General features: G+C 51.0%; 1 protein-coding gene across 9 annotated transcripts in view; it reads left to right on the top strand.

Annotated features, from left to right (window-relative positions):
* Capzb (capping actin protein of muscle Z-line subunit beta) overlaps nt 1-23,829 on the top strand; it is a 103,726-nt gene that overhangs the window by 70,207 nt on the left and 9,690 nt on the right. For all 9 annotated transcript variants that reach the window (XM_027399839.1, XM_035439460.1, XM_035439459.1 and 6 more), the window contains exons 4-6: nt 2,934-3,047; nt 21,418-21,559; nt 21,932-22,048. In XM_027399839.1, coding sequence (XP_027255640.1) covers nt 2,934-3,047; nt 21,418-21,559; nt 21,932-22,048 — 373 coding nt within the window. The remainder of the gene's footprint in view (nt 1-2,933; nt 3,048-21,417; nt 21,560-21,931; nt 22,049-23,829) is intronic.

Below are 23,829 nucleotides of genomic sequence, written 5' to 3'. Positions count from 1 at the left end.
AATAAATAAATAAATAAATATAGCAAACATACTGTTAAAGAGAACAGGACAAGAGAGGGAGAGGCAGAGGGGGTAGCCAGGGTGTAGGTGGAATTTTCTGTTCTGCCAGCTAGCTCCCAGATAACCACAGAGACTTATTAATTATAAATGCTTGCCCAATAGCTTAGGCTTGTTACTAACTATTACAACTTAAATTAACTCGTTTCTTTTTTTCTTTTTTTAAGATTTTATTTATTATGTATACAGTCTTGTGCCTGCACGCCAGCAGAGGGCACCAGATCTCATTCAGGGTGGTTGTGAGCCACCATGTGGGTGCTGGGAATTGAACTCAGAACCTCTGGAAGAACAGTCAGTGCTCTTAACCGCTGAGTCATCTCCCCAGCCCCTAACTCATGTTTCTTATCTACATTCTATCACGTGGCTTGGTACCTTTCTTCAACACAGCTTCTCCCTGAGTGTCCTGGCAACTACACCCTTCTTCACCCCAGTGCTCTCTCCCTGTCCACAAGTCTCGCCCAACACTTTCCTACCTAGATATTGGCCATTTAGGGGAGTGCCCTGAAAGTGACAAACAACCCTGTGGTAGGCCAAGGGAGCACATGGCCACAGAAAAAAACCCTCACCAGGTTCAGTTAGGGCTTCCTGGGAGTCTTGTCAGTGCTGTTTCTGAACACACCAGGTAAGGTCGCTGCTATGCTGGAGCTCAGGGAAAGACAAAATGAAGTCCCGGCTTGTGTGCCCCTCCCACTAGGGCGTCATCCCTTCCTGGGCACCCTGCAGGCCCCACTACAGCTCCAGGGGGCTCTAGGGACCAAGGCCTCACGGGGGAGCAGAGGGGGTAAGGAGAGAGCTTGACTTCCCTCTCCCTTTCTGGATCTGAAACTTCAAGGTCCTCTGATTTTCTCCACACATTTCCATCCTGTGTTTGATCGTTTGCTTAAATAAGATCCGTATGACACGGCTGCTGCCAGCAGCACTGCTTGAAACCTGTTAGCTGAAACAAAAAGCCTTCTGGGGAAATGAAAGGCCTGACTTTTGAAATCTAAGCATTCCTGTCCATCTGTCTTTTCTCAAATGGCCTCCATTTAAGCTCTTAAATGTGTTCTGAGTGCCCCTTCCACTAAGAATATTCTGGGTAATGTTATGATTTTTTTTCCCCCAGCTACAATTACCCCGGCTCCAGGCCTAACGGCTTGAAATGCCGTCGTCTGTGAGGCAGGAGGACCACTTAACAGGCTTCTTACACTTCAGGCCCCAGTCTGCATGGGATGGGTGATTGTGTCCTAGCAGGTTGCTTAGATTTTTAACCACATTTATCCCCCCCCCACTCTGTGTGTGTGTGTGTGTGTGTGTGTGTGTGTGTGTGTGTGTGTGTGTGTACATGTGTACATGTGTACATGTGTACATGTGTACATGTGCACACACTCGAGGTCAGAACCTAAAGGTTTTCTCCTTGCACCATGTGGGTTTCAGGTATTGAACTCAGGTCATCAGGCTTGTCAGCAAGTGTCACCTTGCAGGTCCAGGTTGTCTTTCAAAAAGAGTAAAAGGCTGGGTCTTCTGTGCCCATGTGAAGGCGATGGTGGGGGGAGGGGGGAGGGGGGGAGATGTGGACTCACCCTGCTTACAGATATGTCAGGGATTCTCAGAGGAAGCAGGGTTGGGGGGAGGTCCAGCTCATAGTTGGTTCTTGCACACTGTCCCCCAGTAGAAGAGCCAAACCTCGCTGACTAGTAAGTAGTGGCAGCTGCCAGCACCCTTCAGCTGTCCTCTGAGATCTGAGGAAAGATGCCTTTCTGTGTGTCCGCCCTTCCTTCCTTCCTTCCTTCCTTTCTTCCTTCCTTCCTTCCTTCCTTCCTTCCTTCCTTCCTTCCTTCCTTCCTCTTCCTCTTCTTCTTCCTCTTCCTCTTCGTCTTTCTTTCCCTTTTTCCCTTGTTTTGTTGTATTTGGAGATAGGGCCTCGTTAGATAGCTCAGGCTAGACTCAAGCTTGATCTTCCTGTACCTCTTACAGCTGCCAAGACTGCAAGCATGTAATGTCACCCTAGCTCCATCCCTGTCTGTTGGCCCGAAGGACCCTGCAGAGTTTGTCAGGTGCCACAACGGCCCCTTCATCAAAGACTCAAGCTAGTTCTGGTCTTGGGGTAGCCCAGGCTGTTCCCCCTTCTCCATCAGTCCTTAGGTCTTCAGTCTGTTGGTAGGGGTGGGCAGGCTTGAGCTTGGAAAGGATATTTCTTGTTTGGGAATTGAGCCTGAGGACTTATCATGGACAGGTTTCTTTGTGTGGGCAAGCACATTCGCAGCCCCCTTCCCCCCCCACACACTCCTTTGGAAACTAGCAAGGAGACCTTCTTAAAATGCCTCCCATTGCTCTTGGTGATCTAATGTTCTCCTGGTGTGGGAAAAGGTGCTTTTCAAAGCAGCAGGTTGGGGCCTGGTTCTCTTTACTTCCTGTGTGCTTAGCCCTGTGTGCTGGGTTCATTGACTGTGTTCCCTAAGGAGCGAGGCACCTCCTGCCTGCTTCTCTAACTGACAGCAATCTTCTTCATACTTATAGTCTGAGGAGCCTCCAGAAAGTCAGGGAGACATGGGCACTGGCTGACCACTTTGATGGTGAACACAGGGAAACACTGGTATTTGTGGCCACGGCACTTGCCATTCTTTCTATCTGTTCCTCAAAACAGCCCAAGGGTAGTGAATGGTAGCCTTGTTTCCCACAGGAGAAAGTGAGGTTGCAGCTAAGGTGTTTGCTGGTGTTAACAGCTGCATTTAGCCTGTCTGCTGACATCTGACCCTTTGCTCTATAAGCCTCTCCAGAAAACTTCTTGGTGACTTGGCCCCTGAACTTGAGGCAGCTGAGCTTGGACCCTCTGTTTACAGGCCAGGGGACTCGGAATGATTCACAGGACCATCTCCTACTTTGCTACCTTCCAGGTCACCGTGGAGTAACAAGTATGATCCTCCTTTGGAAGATGGGGCCATGCCTTCTGCTCGACTGAGAAAGCTGGAGGTGGAGGCCAACAATGCCTTCGACCAATACCGAGACCTGTGAGTTACTCTGCACATTAGCTCTCGGGGCTTTCATGGGGGGAAATCTTCTGTGAGAGCGTGACTAAGCTGAGCAGCCTCCCTGCTCTGCTGCCTGGTCTCCTAACTTGCTAAAGTCGGAGCCACCTGAGGCAGACATGACCATATTATTCTGTTACCATTCACAATAGTGGCAGGTGAGTCGGGAGAGCACATATGTGTTTACAGGGCATGTTTACACAGGGCATGTGTTTTGCGTTCCCACTGTCTCAGGTCCTCTCAAATGAATAGCTATTTCAGTGGGAGTAAAGTGTCGGATGCTACAGTGGTGCAGTCACCACATAGCGCTCACACAGAGAGAATGAGGAAGTTTGTCCAAGGCAGGGGCAAAGCTAAGACTCACACATGGGTGATCACTCACAAATACGCAGTTAAGATACAGTCTCTCTCTGTAGCTTGGGCAAACTGAGTTTGTGATCATGTGTGGAGATTACAGGTGTATGAGAACACACCACAGCTCTTAGATAGAACTCCATTTGGACTGGAGCTTGGGGGCCCAAGCTGACTGCTCAGTTGCCAAAGCAGAATGAACTGGGGTGTCATGCAGTGGGACATGGCAACCCCAACCCCTAACACCCTTTTTACCTCCCTTCCTTCCTTTGGTGCGCGTGTGTGAGGTATGAATGAGTGTGTGCGTGTGTGTGTGCGTGTGTGTGTGTGTGTGTGTGTGTGTGTGTGTGTGTGTGTGTGTGTGTGTGAATATGGACACATGCACACATGGAGGCCAGGGGTCATCGTCACATGTCCTCCACTCTCACACACACACCCCCCACAGACACACACACGGTTTCTCTGTATAGCCCCCACTGTCCTGAACTCACTCTGTAGACCAGACTGGCTTTGAATTCAGACAGGCACCTGCCTCTGCCTCCTGAGTGCTGGGATTGAAGATGTGCACCACACTCTCCATTCTATTTATTGAAACGGTCTCACTGAACCTGTTTGGAAACACTCATTGGCTAACAAGTGCCAAGAATCCTCCTTATCTCGCACCCACCCACCCAAGTGCTCGCGTTATAGGCTCACACTACCATGCCCAGCTTTGTTTTTCCTGAGTGCTGAGGGTTGAAACTCAGATTCCCGTGCTTGCATAGCCAGCATCTCACCAACAAGTCACCTCCTTTAGCACCAGATAAACATCTGAGTCCAAAGCTGATCAGGACATCAGCACAAGAAAATCTGCTCCTTTTGATCCCTTTTTGTTCCAGTTTTGCAACTCTTCAAGGAAGGGCTCCAGAGAAGGTTGTGTTTAATGAGTAGAATCTCATTTCAGGTTAGGTTCTCTACTAGAAATATAGCAATACAAAGTTAGTAGAAATCCCATCCCCATCCCCATCTGCCCCACTCCCCCCCAAATCTGGGACAAGGGTTGGCACACTCCCATGAAGGGACAGGTGAGTGATCACATTAGGCTTGCAGGCCACAGACAGCTGATCTTGGTTTTGTCTTTTTGTATGCCACCTTACAAGATGTAAAACTCACTTCTTGAGCCCTGATGTAGGTGGATTCAACCTCCATCTCTACTTGATTCAACCCTGGCCTAGCATAGAGGAAGAAAAAAAGGAGCTGAGAGAAACAGTGAATTTGAACAATGCCCTGAAGTTAGAAGACAAACCCAGGGCTCCAGCGGGCAGACTATGGATGGTCTCCCATTCATTCACACCAGTTTGCTGAAACTCACTTAGGAGGAAAAGGGTTCCTTCTTAGCCTGACACAGACGGTTACCAGAGAGCCATCACCACATGGTCCCAAACACTTCAGTGGCCCCCCACATACTTGTGTGTATAGCAGCCATCTTGATGTCTTATATGGTGAGGATTTACATATGATGCCTTTTTTATAATTTATTTCTGTGTGCATTGGTGTTTTGCCTGCATGTGTGTCTGTGTGAGGATGTCAGATCCCCTGGAATAGGAGGTACAGTTGTGAATTGCCATGTGGGTGCTGGGAATTGAACTCGGGTCCTCTGGAAGAACAGCTAATGCTCTTAGCTACCAAGTCATCTTTCTAGGAAAGGTGACACAGAGGAAGACACAGATACTGAGGCTCCCACAACTCACAGGGCATGCCGGCAGAGAGCAGGGATTCAATCTCCTTTGCTTGACATTTGTGCCAATGTTACTTCTCATGGTTCAAATGGGGTTTCCTATCTGATGGGTCTTACATCTCCTGTTTGGCCACTCTGTGGGATCGCTCCTCCTGGTGGTGCTGAAAACCTGCTGTCTGTGCTTTAGTTTTTCACTCTCTGATTTCACCTTGCCATAGAAGCAGCTTCAAATAAATGAACTCTTCACGCTGAGGCCCAAGTAGAGTCAGTTTCATGTTGCAGTAACATTGCTAGTAAGACAGCATTGGTAGTAAGTCACTGTCTGGTGACCCTGGACTGTGGCCATCTTCTTTAGGGACTATCCCCTCCCAGAAGTGAATCGACATTCAGAATTGCTTTCATCCACGTTCACGGTCAGAGCGTGGCAGAACTACGGGGAGAAAGACCATGCTGTTCTCCTTTGCTTTCTGCTGCTGCGGTGAACACTGACGAAAGCCAGCTTTGGAGAGGAGGGGGTTTGTCTGTCTCAGGGGTTGCAGTTAATCACTGAGGGAAGAGCCAGGAGTCCCGGCAGAGACTATGGAGGAATGCTGCTTATTGGCTTGATGATCGTAGTTACCTTTCTTATATAATCCAGGACCACCTTCTGAAGGGTGGCATTTCCTACAGTGGCCTGGGCCCTCCAGCTACTCCCACATAAATCAGTAATCAAGAAGATGGCCCCACAGACTTGCCCACAGCCAGTCTGATGGAGGCAATCCCTCAATTGAGGTTTCCTCTTCTTCAGTTGACAAATTTGAGTCAAGTTAATAAAAACTAACCAGGACATATCCTCATCCAACTCCAGAGTCGTGTGTGTGTCTGGGTGTGTGTGTGTGTGTGTGTGTGTGTGTGTGTGTGTTGTGTGTGTGTTTGTTTTGGTTCTTCGAGACAGGTGTCTAGAAAGCCTTTGTGTGGCGCTGAGGACTTTTCCACATTGTTGCTGGTGTGCAGGGATGGCAAACCATGCCTTTCTCTCTTCATTGCTACCCTTCTCTGCCATTGACCTCCGCCCACAGGAAGTCTTAGTTGTCACCCCATGAATGAAGCCACAGAGCCCTTCCAGGGACTCGAGCACTTGTTTTTTTTTCATGTTGGCAAACACCAAACACACAGGTCCTCTGGGAGGAGACATCCCACCCAGTGCTAGACTGTTCCAAGGGTCCAGGAAGGCAGGCTGGCTCCAGACCTGGTGGAAATACACACATATTCCTCAAAGCCACCCCTTCTAGAAAGAAAAGGAACAAGTGAACATGTGAGCCTGTGAACATGAGAACAGTACCTCCAAGCAAGCCATGCTGGACCCAGGAAGGCTGGGTAACTGAAGCTGCTGTGCTGTAGGTGGGGCGTGTGACAGTCAAGCCCACCTTTAACCTCTGACTGTCTCCAGTAGTTCAGAGTTCTTGGGTCATGATAGATCACAGAGGAGAACCCATGCTTGACCTTTGCTCAAGGCTTCAACTCCTCCCTACCGCATGAGGAGCTTCCAAGCTTCGGACACAGCAGAGTCACAGTCTCCTCATGGAGAACACTGGGCTGCTGTGAACCCTCAGGGAGTCTCACCCTCCTTTATATTGGGAAGGGCATGCTGAGCCTGCTCATACAGGGGTTTGGCACACATTCCAAACAGAATACAGGGGCTTAGATGCCATGGTCCTGCTGCCCATGAGACCGTGTGCAGCAGCATCACTGCGCGTTTGGTTGCTTACCTGCTATGACCTTGCCTTTATTGCTAGTTTTCCTTAGAAGATGACAGAAGGAGAGGGCAGGGAGTGTGTGGGGCTGCCTCAGCCCTCTCAGAGATGGGAAGTGCTCAGGGCCTCCCTTAGGGTTCTCTGCCATGAGATCCAAGAAAAGACTAGATTCTGTCTTCAGGCCTCAGCTTTGATCCCAGGTCTGTAAAGGCTTTGACTTTGCAGGGAATTGGAGTTAATCACCCGCACATGGAGTCCGTCTGGTCAGAGTGGCAGCTGGGGCCAGGGTGGCTGCAATGCAGGCCCTCTGGCTTAGAACTCCCATGGGGATGTAGCACACATGCAGGCCTGTGAACGGTTCTCAATTAGGGATAAAGGGCTAGCAGCCCCCAAGGTGGACAAGGGCAAGTAGGACTGAGGGAGGCAAGCTGGGTTCCTCCCTGGCTGCCTTTGAAGTGCCTTGGTTCCCGCTTTCCCTGCTCCCTGCCCCCTTCCTCACTATTCCTCTCCAGCCTCCCCTCCCCCCACTGCTTTCTTTGCTGTCCTGGACAGAAATAATCACGATTTTTTTTTCCCTTCCCTCCTGGAGAGTTCCTGTGACAGCAGTACCCTAACAGCCTAGGTTTCAGATACAGGGTTGATTTGTGAAGCTGCCCAGGATGCCAGGTGTGCTTTGCCTCAGGGGCAGACTATAAGGTACCACCTGCTCCAAGTCGTCTCGGATTCCATCACTTCCACCCTGGCCCCGGAATCCCAGCTGTTCATCTCTCTCTCCCAAGTCCCAAGGTAGCTTTCTGCCCATGGTGGTACAGCCAGCTCCATGTAGGGAATGTGTGAGATGAAAGATAGGAGTTGCAAATGGGAGCGGTGACGGCAAGCTCATGGATTGCCGTGCGCTCTCTTTCCCAGCAGAGGCCATAGTCAGCTCTTCTAGGCCCAGATTGTGCCTAGTTCACTTTCAGGCTTCACTACATGGCCTGAGACCTGTCTTTCTGGGGAGGAACCTGGAATGGACCCTCCAGTACAGGGCAATGGCTCCTCTCTGTTGGGAACAGGGCCATCTCACTAGCCAGAGCCACCACAGTCGACTGATAGGAGCCCAAACTCATCACCTTGACCTTTCGGGTTCCCAGAGAAGACAGGGGACCTGCCCCTCTCCAGCTCTCTGGTTAGATCTGGCCTGGCCTCCAGTTCTGCCCCAAACCAGATGTTCTAACTGAAGGGGGGCTGGCACCACTCACTTCCAGAGCTCATTACTCCCATCTGCACCAGACATCTTGCCCTGTGTGCTGCGATCCCTGGCTCTTAGCTCAGAGCAGATAATACCTTCAAACATGCGGTTGCAATTTATTGGCCTTATAAGTTAATTTTAGGGGGTGTGCAATTGATTGAAATCAAAACTTAATGAAGGCCAGAGGCTGGGGGTCTGGGTTCGGGTGGGAAGGAGCCCTCTGTTCTTCCTTGTCTGGGGTCGGAGAGGATCTTCAAAAGCTGTAATTAGCTTTTCTAATCAACCCTGCTTTCCTGAAAGAACTTACAGAGTAGAACAAGGCTGTCGTTCCTGTGGCTGTCCCAGAAGCCCATGGGCCTCTGCAGGAGCAGTTGGCGTGCTTGGTAGATGGCCTTTCTGGGCTCCCTAGCTCCTCTTTCCTCTCTGTAGCCATCTTAGAGCTGTGGCTGTTTCTGCGCCTTCCTAGTACCTGTGACATTGGAACAACCCTGGCCAAGGGAGGGAGGGCACCCATATTTGTGTCTGAGAACCTTGGTATCCCGGAACCCTGAAACTACATTCCTCTGGGCTGTAGGCTCTGAGGTACAGCCCCTTCTGGGTATAGGCATTCATTGTCCACTCCTGTGGGACAGTGGGAGGCGGCGGGGAGAGAGAGAAACTCTGCAAAGATGGGAAGCCATGTTTGAGCTGAGGGATGCCTCCCCAGCCCAAGGTACAGACACCACCTGTGAAATCCCCACCTGTCTCCATGAGTTATCACAGAGTTGGGGGACCGTGGCTCTTTTCTCCCCTTGACCACTGACTCGATGTACAGGTTGACCTCTTGCCACACATACTTACTCTGCTTGCAGCAGTTACCCATGTGGATGCCTTCTCTGTGTCCGACAGTGGCCTTGGCATAGTGACAGGCTGTGTCATCCGTGTCGCTGGCCATGCTGTGCTTAGCCGACACCTACATAGCAAGGTATCAAATACATGTCTGGCAACTAGAGTTAATGATTCTTATGAAATCTTCCCTTGGGGTACAGTGAGGACACAGGTAGGCACTGACGTTTCCATCATGGTGACTGAATAGGCCATTCAGCAGTTCGTTAGAGAAAGCACCCGTGGCCAGGGTCAGGCTTTGTAGGTCCAGCCAAGGTAGAGTCAGAACCAGCCCTGAAGAAGCATGTACAAAAGAGCTACACACAGATGGATAGATGTCTGTACTGTCCTGTAAGTGCTGAGATGGGTCCCAGAACACACAGAGGGACTCACGAGCAGGGAACCAGGCTGTAGAAAGTGGCTGACCGACTGGCAGCCGGGGTGATTATCAGGTCTGTCCTGTGCAGATAGAGAGCTGGCTGGAGACTGTGGGCCTCCAGAAAGCCTGCTGGTAAGGCTAGCCTCGGCTGGTGCTAGATCTTCAACTCTGGGAGCAGCCTGCCATCCCCCTAATGAGGCATAAACTGTTGAATGGCTTATGCAGAAGCTGCCCATCCCTTCTGAGAGCCCAAAGCCTCACAAACTCTACACCTGGCTCCACTGCAAAGGGGCCAAGAGGAGGAAGGCGCGAGCTGGTTGTGCCTGGGTCCCCAGCCTTCTCCCTTTGATGCTCCGGCTCTGCCCCTCTTTCCATTCTGTGAGTGCTGGGTCCTGTGGCCCCCCCTAGCATATCCTTGAGTCATGCATGGTGTTGCATAGCTGTAAACTTGGCAAGACAGCCCATGACTGTGCTCTGGGCAAGGCATGGGCCTGGTGTCAAAGCAGTTCTGGGCAGTTGTACTCCCCATGGTTGGATCAGGACAGAAACTGAGGAAAGGTTCATGGTCCCATAGGCACACGCTCAAGGTTGGGTTCTGAAGAGTTCCATGGATATGACATGGAGGCTGGAGCAGAGAGGCCCAGGGAAGAAAGACTGGCTGGTTAGTCCCAAGCTCAGGCTCTTCCCTCCATCTGGCCAGGTGAGGTTTGTAGTTCAGGGCCCTATGCCTTTCACCACCAGGAATGTCAGCCCAGGACCTTGGTCTTGGGTTCCGAGCTCCCACAGGAGATCAGGGAGCAGTCAGTGTGAGGCAATGGGGAATGTGCAGGAAAATACTAGAGCTGGTGAGACCAGCATGGTAGTGGCCCTCTCCTGTCACTTCACATGGGTCTGTGTCCTTTTCCTTGCTTGGTTCCAAAAGTCTGCAGAGGTCCTGAGACAGGCAGTAGTTGAGCACCTTGTGCCCAGAGACAGCATAGTTCTCTTGCTTTGGACTTTGGTAAGGTGATTTGTATTTGATTTTAACATGTATCACTAGTATCTTCCGCTCTGAAAACACATCTTGCCTACTGGGGGCACAACTTAGCACTGTCTCAGCCTGTGTGAAGGGGTGGGAGCAGGCCCACTGCAGCTGAATTGTTCTAATTATATAGGAAGATAAGTCAGTGGGGGCCAGCCTGGGAGTGGAGTGAGCTTCTTGATCTCATAGCATGAGCTTAAGATCTCCTGGGTACCTCCCACCCCCAACTCAACCGCCACCACCCTACTCTCCATCCCTGCTACTCTCTGGTGGGTATCTGCTGCAGTTCCCAGAGTCCGTGCAGAACATACACGTTATGCCCCCAGGAGACCGGTGGTAAAGAATCCACTGCAGTTCCCATCGTCTGGCATCTGGAGACTACAGTCTGGGCATTGGTTGCCTTGGTGTGCAGTGTCTGAATTTCATCTACAAATAAATAAATAAATAAAAGTAAATGAAAAACAGGAGTGTGTGGAAAGGCAGATCTCTTGGAACACGCTCCCCCAGACCCAGCATCAGGGACTCTGATTCCTCCCAAATTCTGGGTTCCTGTAACCGTATGGCACTCAGTCACGCTCAAATTTCTGTGGCCCTGCTGGAATAAAACATCTCTGGAAGCCAGGCCTAGGCCTAGCTTCCTTTGTCAAGCCCTTTGTTTCTCCAGAGTGCCCTTGCTCCCTGGGTTGAGCTGCCTCCTTGGCTGCTGTGATGAACAAGTGTTGCCTGGGGCAAGCGATCCAGGATAGAGTCCTGCAATGCTGCCTGAAGCAGGGGGCTCTCCTTCCCGCATTCCTTGTAAGAGTGTTGAGTGCCTTTCCCTGGCTTCTGAGCCACCTGTGGGCTCCCTGCCTGCTCTGATTTTCTTATGGTGGCAGGTTTTCACGTGTCCATGTAATTACAGCCGGGAGGCTCTGTGTCGCTTCTCCCCACAGCTGGAATGTTCCACGAGGTCAGTCAGCCTGGTGCGGGCATAGAATACAGGCATTACCAAGTCACTCCAGGCAGCCGCCCCAGCTGCCTTCTTGCCAGCCTGTGCCTTTCTAGCATATAGTTTTGGTTTTTCTTGGAGTCATGTGTGTGTGAGTGTGTGCAGGTATGCCCTTCCTATGCATGCATGCGTGGAGGCCAGAGGTTAACATGGGGGTCTTTTCTTCTGTTGATCTCCACCCTATTTTTTGAGACAGGGTCTCTCACTAAGCCTGAGCTCACAGATTAGCTAAACTGGCTGGCCGGCGAGCCCCGGGGATGATCTTGTCTCCACCTGCCAGTGCTGGGATTGCAGCCACATTACCATGGCCGGTGTGTCGTGGGGATCCCAACTTGCATCATCATGCTTCCATAACAGGCACTCAATCTGCCTAGCCACCTCCCCAGCCCTTGCAGTCTTCCTAACTGCAAAATCATGCCTTCAAAGCTTCTAGCCCAAAATGAGCTAAAAAAAAAAAAAAAAAGGCAGTCTGGTCCAATCAAGGTGGTTTGGTGGCCTGGGAATCCTGAATGGTGATTTGCTCATGAGATGGGCTCCACGGACCCAGCATTTCCGTGTGGAGTGTGCAAGAGAGACAGTCACTGTGGTATCGAGTACAGCTGCTTCATCAGAACCCCAAGCCCCTCCAGTCACACCATTATTTCCAGAGAGGTCTTCATAATTTCCCTTTAAGTGGAAAAAATGAAAGGCTGTAAAGGAGGACAGCCGTGGTCCAGATGTGCACTTCTGAGCATAATTGGCATTAAAGCTGCACATGCCTAAGCTGATTGGTATGTTTGCTCAGGGGATCGTTGCACCTGTGTGTACTCAAAGGAATTTCCACAGAATACCTGTCCTGTGTCTGCGGGCAGACTGAGACACGTTCTGTAAACTGTGGTGAAAACAGCTGTTCACACACAAACAAGGGTGACTAGGTTTCTGTATCGTACCTGAACACAGCCAACCACAGTCAAGGTTAATCTCTCTATTTTTTGTGTGGCCAAATCTAGCTCCCAGGGCCATGTCGGTGGGACTGTGCTCACAGTAAGCAGCTTTGTGTTTCTGAGGGGATGGTGCCTGGGCAGTTCAGAGCATGTAGGAGTCAAAGGGAAGTAGCCGGACACATGGCAACAGGCACCAAGACCAGATCCTTGATCCTGGCACCTTCTCCTGTCTCCAGACATAGCCACATGCATTTTTTTAAATAAATCTTTATCTAAATTAAAAACAATCTTATTTTACATACCAATCCTGGTTCAATCTCCCTCCCGTCCTCCCATGCCCCCCCATCCCACTCCCCATCCACTCCCCAGGGAGGGTAAGGCCTCCCATGAGGGATCGTCAAAGTCTGACACATCATTTGGGGCAGGACCTAGGCCCTCCCCCGTGTATCTAGTCTGAGAGGGTATCCCTCCATGGGGAATGGGCTCCCAAAACCCATTCATGCACTAGAGATAAATATTGGTTTCACTGCTAGAGGCCCCAAAGACTGCCTAGGCCTCCCAACTGGCACCCGTGTTCAGGGTGGTCCCCACATGCACTTTAAACTGAGATGGTATAACCAGTAGGAAGAGTGTCCATTGCCCAGCCCCTTGGAGTTATGGACATCTGCAGTTCTCTGGTCAACTCCTGGGTTCTCCGGTTGACAGCAGATATGCAGATCATAAGTTTGAAGCCAGTGGGTGCAAAAGGAATGTTGGTTCCACAGATAGGAGACAGCTGGCTTCAGAAGCCTTTCCAGGTACGCTCTCTTCACTCCTGAGGTACACTAGAAGCTCTCCTCATTCCTGAGGCACACTGGGGGCTCTCCTCATTCCTGAGGCACACTGGGGGCTCTCCTCATTCTTGAGGCACACTGGAGGCTCTCCTCATTCCTGAGCTGAAGTTGAGTTGCTTCTACCTATGGGAAGCAGGTACCCTTCTCATATCAGAAGGATGTGAAGAGTGGTCCAGGAAGCCCACCACTGTTGGTATCTGCGGATGTGGTAGCATTGGTCTGGGGGGGACATGATGGTACTGTGGGAGAGCTAGAACCTCAGCCCCTTCAGTAGGACGGCTTTCTGTCCTTTCTCCTCACCACACACTGTCATCAAATGTGAGTCTTGTCTATGTGACCTTGTCCCTGCTGTGTCTACATGCTGGTTATAGTGAATATGTCCCCATGACCACCGTCACAGTCTTTGTGCCACTATTTAGTGAGATCTCAGAATCAGAACAGACTGTGTCTATGACAGAAGGACATTAAGGAGGCACAGGAGATGATCAGAATGTAAGAGCTACTACACCACCAGCCTGGCACTAGACATGAAGGGCACCTACCAGTTGAAACCGCTCTGGCTTTACTATAGGCCCTTAGCTAGCTTTGCAGCCAGCCTTAACCTTTCTGTCTGTCTCAGAGGTCTTGAGACCTTCCTTTATCTTGGTTCTGTCTTCAGCTTGGCAGAGCTGCCAGTGCAGAAACCCTCCAGGTTGACCTCCTTGGCCTCTGGAGGCCTTCCTTGCAGACTATGCTCTACTCTTTCTAAAAAGCCTTGAAACCCAGAACATGGTTATTCTCCTGCCTCACTTCTTCCTCTCATATACTCCAAGTCATAGAGACCCCTGTGGGAGGGTGGCCCAGGACAGGGTAGCAGGCAGGTTGCTGGCGGCCCATGAGAAAACAGGTGTCATTTGGGGTGGCCTCAGGCACATCGTGAGGCAGTCTGAGTGCCGGGTGGCATGGGGACACTGACAGCAAAGCCTTGGTGTGGACTGCCAAGCCATGTACTGTTCTCTCCAGAGGTCTGGTTAAGGTGAGGCTCAGGTATCAGCTTTGTGTTTTCCTACCTTGGGAAGGACATTGGCCACCTGCAGGATGTTGTGGGGTCAGGGTAGGTGAGTGGAGCGTGGTGACTTAACACCATGTCACAGGAGGAACACTGCAGGATTGAAAGGCCAGAGCTCTTGGAGTTTGTGTGAGGAGTGTGATTCCTGTTCCAAGTGATACTAGAAGGCAGGGGCTTCACTCACAGCCAGTGTTTGAAACAGAAATGTCTGCCTTCAGAGGCAGTGAGTCCCTGTCCCTGGAACTGTGTAATCAGGGGCTTTTGACAGATGTAAGATGTCACAAGCCTGCCCAAGTGACACTCAGAATATACCCTTAAGCTGAGAGGTGTAGCCCCCAGGCTACACCTGGGGGAGTGAGGCTGAGAGGCACACTTTGACTGACTCCCTGATTTCCACATAAGGAAATGGTCTTTGGCACCATGTCAGTACCAATTAATACTCCAGGCTTTGTTTAGGCATTTGGTGGTACCCTCCCCCCACCACCCGTGTGTGTGTGTGTGTGTGTGTGTGTGTGTGTGTGTGTGTGTGTGCGCGCGCGCGTGTCCGAGTGCATGCAAGCAGGTGTGCTCACACTCATGCAGAGGCCAAAGGAGTCCTTGGGGTAGCTTTCCATACTGTTCTCCACATTATTTCCATGGGGTAGACCTCACTGAACCTGAAACTGGACTTTTAGCCAGGGTAGCTGGCCATGAGCTCCCAGGATCTGTCTATCTCTGCTTCCCAATACTGAGGTTATAGGCAAGCATGGCATGCATGGCCATGCCTGGCCTTTTGTTTTGGTTTTTGTTGCTTCATTTTTAGAGACAGGGCCTCACTATTTAGCCTTGGCTGGACTGGAACTCACTCTGTAGACCCAACTGGCCTCGCCTGCCTCTGCCTCCCAAGTGCTGAGTCCAACACATCTGGACTCAGCTTTTCTTTTCTATCTTTTTAAATTTACATTCTTAATGTATTTATTTTGTGCATATATGCATGTGTGTGTATGCATGTGTGTGCATGTGTGTATGCGTATGTGTGTGTGTGTGTGTGTATGTGCGTGCGTGCATGTGCGCACGCGCGCGCGGGCATGTGACGGTCAGAGGACAACTTGTGTGAGAGTCGGTTATCTCTTTCCTCCAAGTGGGCCCCAGGGACTGGACTAAAGTCATCAGGCTTGGCAACAGGTGTCTTTGCCTGCTAAAGCATGTCACCAGCATATGCCCAGCTTTTTTATGTGGGTGCTGCGATTCATGTGTGCATCGCAGCGCTCTTACCCATCCAGCCATGCCTTCATCCCCTCACTTCTGTTTATTTCAGGAAGTACTGCTACATTGTCTGGAGATCACTTGAATTCTTGACCTTCCTACCTTAACCTTCTGAGTAAGGGGCTTACAAGTGTGTTCAGCCATGCCTGGACTGCTTGGTTTTATTTAATCTAGCTTCAGAAGAAAGTCCCACCTAGCATCTTTGAGGCTTGCTTCCTTAAGCCCCTGATGTAGCTGGCTCTGTGGGCCTAGCTCAACATCATGGATATCTCTGGTCTAAGTCTGCCAGAGTTTCATGGCCTGAGCCAGGACAGAGGTCTGTGGCTGAAGGCATGTCTTTGCAAGCCCTAGAACCAGTTTGTTTCTTGGACGGTGCTGGAAGATCAGTTCTCAGCAAGTCTGTCCTGGCCTTGGCCCTGCTGCCTTTTTGAAAGACTGTGGCCCAGGACTCTGTATTTGAAACCTTTGTATTCAAACCTGGCCACCATCCCAGGAGGCAGGAGCATGGGCCAGCTTCCAAAGTCACTGAAGGCCCATCTCCTCATTCCATCTGCAGTTCAGGCTAGCCAAGACTCAGATTGGGTGGGTCACAGTTACAGCTCAGATTCCCAAAGCCAGTTTCCATCCAAGGTCTCCGCACACCTCAGCATCAAACACTCCATCAAGTTCTGACGGCCAGAATACCCATTACTTCTGTGAAGTAGGCTGTTTGGAGTGTCTCAAGTTTTTGCTTTTTGTTCTGCAGTGCAGACTGTGGGCATGGGCTGTGTGCGTGACTGATACTGTGCAGCTGGGAAGGAGTTTTCAGGGAGAAATCATCTGGAATGCAGAAGAGAAATGGTGATCCAGGTCAAGGATCTTTTGGATTTTTGAGACAGGGTTTCTCTGTGTAGCTTTGGACCTGTCCTGGAACTTGCTCTGTAGACCAGGCTGACCTCAAACTCAATGAGATCTTCCTGCCTCTGCCTCCTGAGTATTGGGATTAAAGGTGTGTGCCACTACCACCACCGCCCAGCCAGTTCAAGGATCTTAAGGGGAGTAGAATACGCTCATGTAGGTGCCTAATTGTGACTGGCCTCACTGGCAAATGGCCAGCCCTTCTGAGGCTCTTGCCTTGCCCTTCCTGCTTCATCCAGTTCAGAGGTGCCCCCTTGTGCTGCAGTCATTTAGTGACCACCTTGTGCTTCTCAGATGGACTACAGTGCCGCCAATCTGTAATCCCAGGCACAAGACCACTCCACAAGCCAGTTCCCACTTGTAGACACTGATCGCTGCCTCAGCCAGAGCCACTGGGACTTCTGCTGGGACCAATGGCACTTGGCTGACCAGTGTCTGCTCCACTGACACCAGCTAAGCTGATGTCACACAGACAGACAGACAGACAGACAGACAGACAGACAGACAGACAGACAGACAGACAGGGGCACGTGTATACACAGAGAGAGAGAGAGAGACAGACAGACAGACAGACAGACAGACAGACAGACAGACAGACAGACAGACAGATACACTCACACTCACACACACCAGTGATCTGTCGTTGAGACTGCTGTGAGGCTTTCTGGAGTTCTACCCATTCATGGCCTAATCTTGTCCAAGATAAAATCTCTGTGGTCTTCCTGAGAGATGGTTCCTGTCCCCTCATTTGAGCAGCTCGCTTGCCATTTTGGCTATGTGTAGTGATTACAATCCCTGTGTTGCTTCTGCTTCCACTTCCACTGAGGTGGGAGGCCTGAGAAGAGCCCATACTTTCCTCTCTTAATCATAATCATCTGCTTGACCAGACACCTTGCTGCAGGAACCCTGTGGTCTTTCCCTCCTGGACCCCCTTCTCACTCCTGAGAGAACTGGAGCTTTTGAAATTGTCAAAACCTCAAGTTAGAACTCAGAGTGATATAGCTTCTCTTGTTTGACCTTGTTGGATCCCACAGTCTTGTTGACATGCAGACCTGGAACCATGGCCGAGCCACCTCATTGAAATAGCATGTTAGCATTTAAACAATATTAATACTATTTGACTTACTAAATGTACAAAGGCCAATCAAAGTGCTTCCATGTGTGTGCTGTTAGTTCTGGCGGGCAACGTCTCCTGCGGCTTCATGTGGTTTTAGACAACATTTTAGCACATTCTTTAAATACCCACAAAAGCCTTTATGTAAAAACTCATAAATGTGAACCACATAAAATTGTTTTTTTCCTTGTTTCATGTTACTGTGATCAAAGTACAGTAGGTAAGGGTAAATTTTCAAAGCCTTGTTCAGGTCCTTCTTTAATTAATGCTTCACGCGCAGAGTAGAACCATAAACCATATAATGGGGGTACAGCTATTTCTGCACCCCATGGCCACCTCCCACCTGACAGTACAAGAATCCTTTCTGACAGCGCTTGCCAGCAAAGCTGGGGCTTCTGGAAGATTCCAGAGTGGCCCTTCTCATCACCTGGGCTTCAGTCCCCTTGTATTGGGCCATCGTGTTGAGACTTGTAGCCGCTGTGGGTCCCCAGAGGTCCCTCTTGGTGTCTGAATCAAGTCCATTCTTGAGTTGTTGTGGTGTTAGGGCCCTATCTGAGGAGCAGGGTCTCAGATGTCCTCTCTGCCCCCACAGAGAGCACCACAGTGCATGGGGAGTGCTGGCAGCGTGGCCTCTGTTCTGTGGCCAGGATACCCATATGGAAAGTCAGATGGCCAGTGAGCATTCTCCCTATGGGAAACTAGCCACCGTGGAAGAGCTGGGGAGGAGCTGCCTGGTGAAAAATGCCACACTCCGCCTGGCACCATCCCTCACAGTTACATAAAATCTAACATCTCAACAAAACCTGGAAAGAACTTCGGAAAAGTCAGATTTGTGGGAAATGTCGATTTATGGTATTGTGGGCTAATTTTTAAATTTCCTTTTTTATGATGTTCTTGAAAAAGACTTCTAATACAGGGAGGGGAGCCCACAAGGAGGTCACCCTTGGACTTGCATTTTTTGCCTCCTTCAGTTCCAGCATTTTGAAATTCTAGACCCGGCCTGTGTGGCCCTCAGGGGAAGCTAAGGCTACCTGAGAGAAGCTGCTCAGAGCAGAGCCAGGCTTTGGACTGAGGTGCTGGGGCTGGAACAGCCTGTTCCACCTGGTAAATAAATGCTGTTGTTTTCTGGAAAAACATAGAGCAGTAAGGGTGGGCCCCAGGGGATTCACCTTAGGTCATCTAGTGCTATTGAACTGGTCACTGGATAGTGTTGACAAAAGCTTTCATGACACCAACCTTTCTGCTGATCCCCGCCAAGGCAGCCCGAGCCAGCACCAGGAGGAGGAACAACACTGCAGTGTGAGGATTCTCAAGCAATGGGCAGAGGAAGGACGGGACTGGCTGGGGCTTTGGGCCTGTGCTCTATGGGGCCAAGTGGCCAGAGCAGAAAGGAAGCATCCGGCAGCTCAGTCTTTAGAGATGCCTTTGCTGTGGGCTGCACCTCCCTCCTCGGATCACAGCTGAGGCCACAGAACATAGGAGACCCCTATCCATCCAGTAGGGTTGGCCTAGAGGTGATCAGTCCATCTTCACACATTCCAGGAACATTCCAGAATGGCTTGCTTTGCGCCTCACACCGTATGAGACGTGGCTCCTCAGATCCCAACTCATGCTGAGGGGAAGGGGGTCACTTGCAGAGAGTTTCTAGACAAGAGAAAGAATCAATGCCCTAGAGTGAGGTCCAAGAGCTCCGTGTTGGCCAACATCCTGAATTCACCAAGTGATGGCTCCTGTGCACCAGTCCCGTAGGTGCCCAACTGTGCCTGTGAGCAGCATGTACTCTGCCCAGCACTTGGACACTTAGCCAACAGATGCTCACAGATGTCTACCTGGCAGGCCTGCCATGCCCCACCCCGGCTGATGGGAGACAGGACCAGAGATTCAGTTTGATCCCTCCTTCACAGCAGAGGCACAGGAAGTGGTCCTGTCACCAGGGGCTAGCTAGGCTCAGTCCTCAAGGGACTGTGTGGGGTGGGGAGGGGGGACACAGGAGCAGAGTGGAGCTCCCTCGGGGAGTTAAGAGTGAAAGACAGACAAGCCATGGCACCGGTGCTGTGTGGATGTGGGGGAAGATTGGTGTCCTTGGCAGGAGGGGGACTCTGGCTTCATCTTCTTGACTATGCTCTGGTATGTATCTTATTAGGGGTGTTACTGGTTTGAAATCATTTTAGAATCGAGGTCAAATTGCAGAAACAAACTGTGAAGCACTCGGGAGGCAGAGGCAGGCAGATCTCTGAGTTCAAGGCCAGTCTGGCCTATAGAGCGAGTTCCAGGACAGGTTCCAAAACTACACAGAGAAATCCTGTGTGTGTGTGTGGGCGGGGGTTGCAGAAACAGTATAGCTGACCCACCCTTGGTGCCTAGTGGATGTCAGAGTCCTTGAATGCCCAAGGCCTTCATGTAAAATGATGGAGTAATTACACAGAACCTACTTGCCTCCTCCCATATATTCTAAGTCATGATAGATTGCTTATGATACCCTTGTTGCTGTGAGACAGAGCCTTGCTCTGAAGCCATGGCTGGCCTGGAATTCAGTATATAGCCTGGACTCAAATTGCTGCCAATCTTACCTCGGCTTCTCAGGTGCTGGAATGCCAGGCGTACACCCATCCACACCACAGGAGTGCGCACCCATACTGCTGAGATTCCTTAGAGAGTGAAAACTCGATGCTGAGTTAGCAGCAGTTTGTCTTAGTGAATCAGAAAACGAGAAAGTCTGTGCATGTTTGGTATACATGGTCTTTTCTTTTTTTAACCAATGCCTAAGGATGTGGGGCTGTAGGTATGGAGCTGACTCCTCCTCATTCTCTAACATATGGCTTCTTTTTAAAATATGTAACAACTTTATTGTGACCTAAGCCACGGATGCTTGTTAATTTTGGATATATTTCGTTTTACTATCAAAAGTAGTAACTTTCACACCAGAACCCCAGCACTCGGGACCAAGGCAGAAGGATTGTGAGTTCAAGGACAGGCTAGCCTGGGTTTGGTAGTGAGAATCTGTCTCTTCTTGCCAAAACCCACCCTCTTCACCCCAATAAATCATTTGTTGGGTGTCCACTTACCTTTTTTTTCCCCTTCAGTGTCCTGTTATTGTTCCTTCGGCTTCGATTTACACAGTAGGACTCTAATCACCCTCCTTAGCATATTGTCCCTGACTGCATGAGTCATAGGCAGAGCCAGTCAAAGGGCTGCTGGCACCATGTCTGCCTGAGGCCTACCATGCAACTGCTGTGGGGTCTGAGGCCCGTTGCCATGGTGCCAGCCTCCTGACCTCAGAGAGTGTGCCTGTGAACTAAGGGGCTTTACCTGAGGTTAGAGAGGCCCTGGACTTTATGATGAGGAAAATACTGGCCCCAAGAGATGTGATTTCCTGGAGTTGTGTTGGTTGGTTATCGGCAGAGTTTGAGGTCACAGCACCTATCCACGTGTCACCCTTGGATTTGGGGCCCTAGTGTAATGGCCTCTTCCTTCTTCCCCTCCCTCCTCTGTGGGTTTTACAGTGTTGGCTTGGACCTGAGGAGGAAGTGCTGTCCCCCACACAGCCCTTCATTTCTGTTGGGGCTCTCTAGCAGGTCACTCTGAAAAAACAGCACGATTGATTCCTGGTATGGCTGGGAATGTGGGGCAGGCTTGTCAGACAGCCATCCTGAAACGTTTCCCAGTGATGGCCAACTCTGTACTGTGTGGAGGGCCATACTCTGCTGGATCTTGTCCCTGGGAGGAAGTTGACACCCAGAGAGGTTCAGTAAGCTTGCCAAAGACAGAGATCAAACCAGAGACTGATCTTCGCTCTTCCTTGCATCCTTGGCTTTCTGTCTCTGCAGCCATGGATGGTCAGGCCATGTCAAAAGGTCAGCCCTGGCATCTTCCATGGAGGGTGCTTAACCCTAGACAGATGTCTAGGGCACCATCTGAGCGCACCATTATCGGCAACAATCTGGGACCTGGGCCAAAGGCCCAGAGCTGGCTCAGCATCTAAGGGTCCGTGGGCATTGTCTCTTGCAGGTATTTTGAAGGTGGTGTCTCATCTGTCTACCTCTGGGATCTTGATCACGGCTTTGCTGGAGTGATCCTCATAAAGAAGGCTGGAGACGGGTCAAAGAAGATCAAAGGCTGCTGGGACTCCATCCATGTGGTCGAAGTGCAGGTACACCCCCCACCCCCTCCAGCCCCACCCCCCCACCTCCCACCCCCCCACCCCCCCCACCCCCCAGTGCATGTGCCACACCCGCAGGGCAGCCCTGATGTCACGATGCTTCCACAAGGGGCGTGCTAGGATATGCACCCCCACTAATTCCTAAAAATGCCCAAAGCCATTTGGATAAAAATAAGTTAGGGTGATAGTAGTTACTGATGCTGAAACTCCCTGAAGTACCTAACGCACCATTGCAGATCTGCCAAAAAAAACCATGGGATTTTTCAAGGGAGGAATAGTCTTGGCATGGGGTGGGGGCTCCAAGTCTCCCTCCTCAGTTCAGGTTCACCCCATGTACTGTGTGTCCTTCATCTTCTCTCCCAGGAGAAGTCCAGTGGCCGGACCGCCCATTACAAGTTGACCTCCACAGTGATGCTGTGGCTGCAGACCAACAAATCCGGCTCCGGCACCATGAACCTGGGAGGCAGCCTGACCAGACAGGTAGAACTTCTATTCCAGCCTCCTGTAGTGCCCACTGGTGCCAGAAGCAGATGAGCCCTTTGCCTGGGTTAGGGGGAGCCTGTATGGCCAGCTGCCCATCGGCCAGCTAAGGGGGACTTATTTGCACCTTACTGTTCTCTGAGCTGCTTGTGGCTGTAGATCAGCTGTTTCACAGCCGGCTGCCTGCTGTGGTAGGACTGAGTGATTGCTGCACGTCATCCACCCCGGCTAGAATCTCCCATGTCCACTTTCTGTTGTTTGCCAGCAGTCAGACTGCGGACTCCATGTGAGTTGTTCTCTGCAGTTCAGTCCTAGCTGCTTACTCCCCGATCTGGTCTGATTCCCGCCTGAGGATTCTTGATAGGGGACTCTCCAGCTGTGTGTGCATGAAGGTTTGCCAAGTTCTACCTGTCCTTTGCTAGCAACCACATTCCAGGATGTCCCATCGGGCTGTGAGCAGAACGTAGATCTTGGACTTCCTGCCACTGCATGCCCTGGCATAGGCCTCTCTTAGCATCTACATCAGGGACTACTAGAGGCGCCTACGCAGGTTTCAGACCCTCAGCACTTCATTTGAAGTTCCATGTTTATAACCCTGACACCTTCCAGAGCCTTCCACACCTGCCCATCCTAGGAGAGGGCCCTGTGTCATCTGTGCAGAGGGGCAGGTAGCCCCGCGCACAGGGAACAGAGAAGAGCAGACACACAAAGGCCTCGGGAGCAGAAGCGTTTATGAGCCTGCTACACAGAGCCTGCCTCTTCCTAAGTGTCTGCCTTCAGAAGAGCCTCTTCTCCACAGGATCATCACACTGGGGTCTGGGATGAAACATGGTAGGAGAAGACTTGCTTAGGAGGCTCATTTTACGGGACCAAAACCACCCAAGATAATTTTACTTTTGATAGCTCTTAAGAGAAAAACATTTCAGGAGAGTTTAGGCTAGTAACTCTTATGTAGGCTTGCATTCTTCGAGCTGCAAGGCATCTGGATGCATTTGAAAAACAACAGTGCAAGGCAGTATGGCCAGGACCAGCCTGCACATCTGGGGAACCATTGGAGCCTTAGAGTCTCCCATGGTGAACCCTCACCAGCTCTGCTGTGCCAAGGGATAGAGACCACAGAGAGAGAGAGCCTTGATCCTTAAGACAAGCAGGCTGCCCTAGGCTCATCCCAGAACCAAGCACTAGTACCCAGGGCAGCGCCCATCCTGCTGTGTGAGCATGGGCCCTCAGCTGCTAGGGCCCTTGACATAGGCGGGCCAGCCAAGTCTATGGGCAGCCAGCTCCACACAGCCTTCCCTCCCCGTCTCCCTGCCACCCAGGGAATGGGTGGGAACCCCTAAATCCATCCAGAGGCTGTTTTCTGCCTTCCTTGCAGCTGGGAACTGTCTGTAATTACACCTGGTATACAGTGACCTGCACAAATATTTAAGCCTCCGTCTTCCTGATAGTTTAAATCAGAGCTGTCGGCCAGCATCTGGCCCTGGAGTGCCGTGCTCAGTAGCCCTGCCAAGCCAAACTCAGCCTGGTGAGTGGCTGTCCTCAGCACACCTGTCTACATTGCCTCTGCTGCCTGGTGCTCCTGGGGCCTTACTGAGGAAATCCGTGCTTCTGTCATCATCCTCGGGGCCATAGCCATAACTCATCCAAGGCGAATTAAAGCCGAGGCTTGACTCCAGTGCAAGGAGCTTAAAAAGTGAGGAAGCAGAGCCACAGGGCAGACAAGTGCACGGGACCAAGCACAGCTCCTGAGTTAGCAGGGCAGTGGGGGTGAGGGTCTCAGC

The sequence above is a fragment of the Cricetulus griseus genome, chromosome 2, assembly GCF_003668045.3.
Source record: "Cricetulus griseus strain 17A/GY chromosome 2, alternate assembly CriGri-PICRH-1.0, whole genome shotgun sequence".
NCBI classification, from domain to species: Eukaryota; Metazoa; Chordata; class Mammalia; order Rodentia; family Cricetidae; genus Cricetulus; species Cricetulus griseus.
The sequence above is the reverse complement of the archived record's forward strand: the minus strand, read 5'-3'. Positions and strand labels throughout refer to the sequence as shown.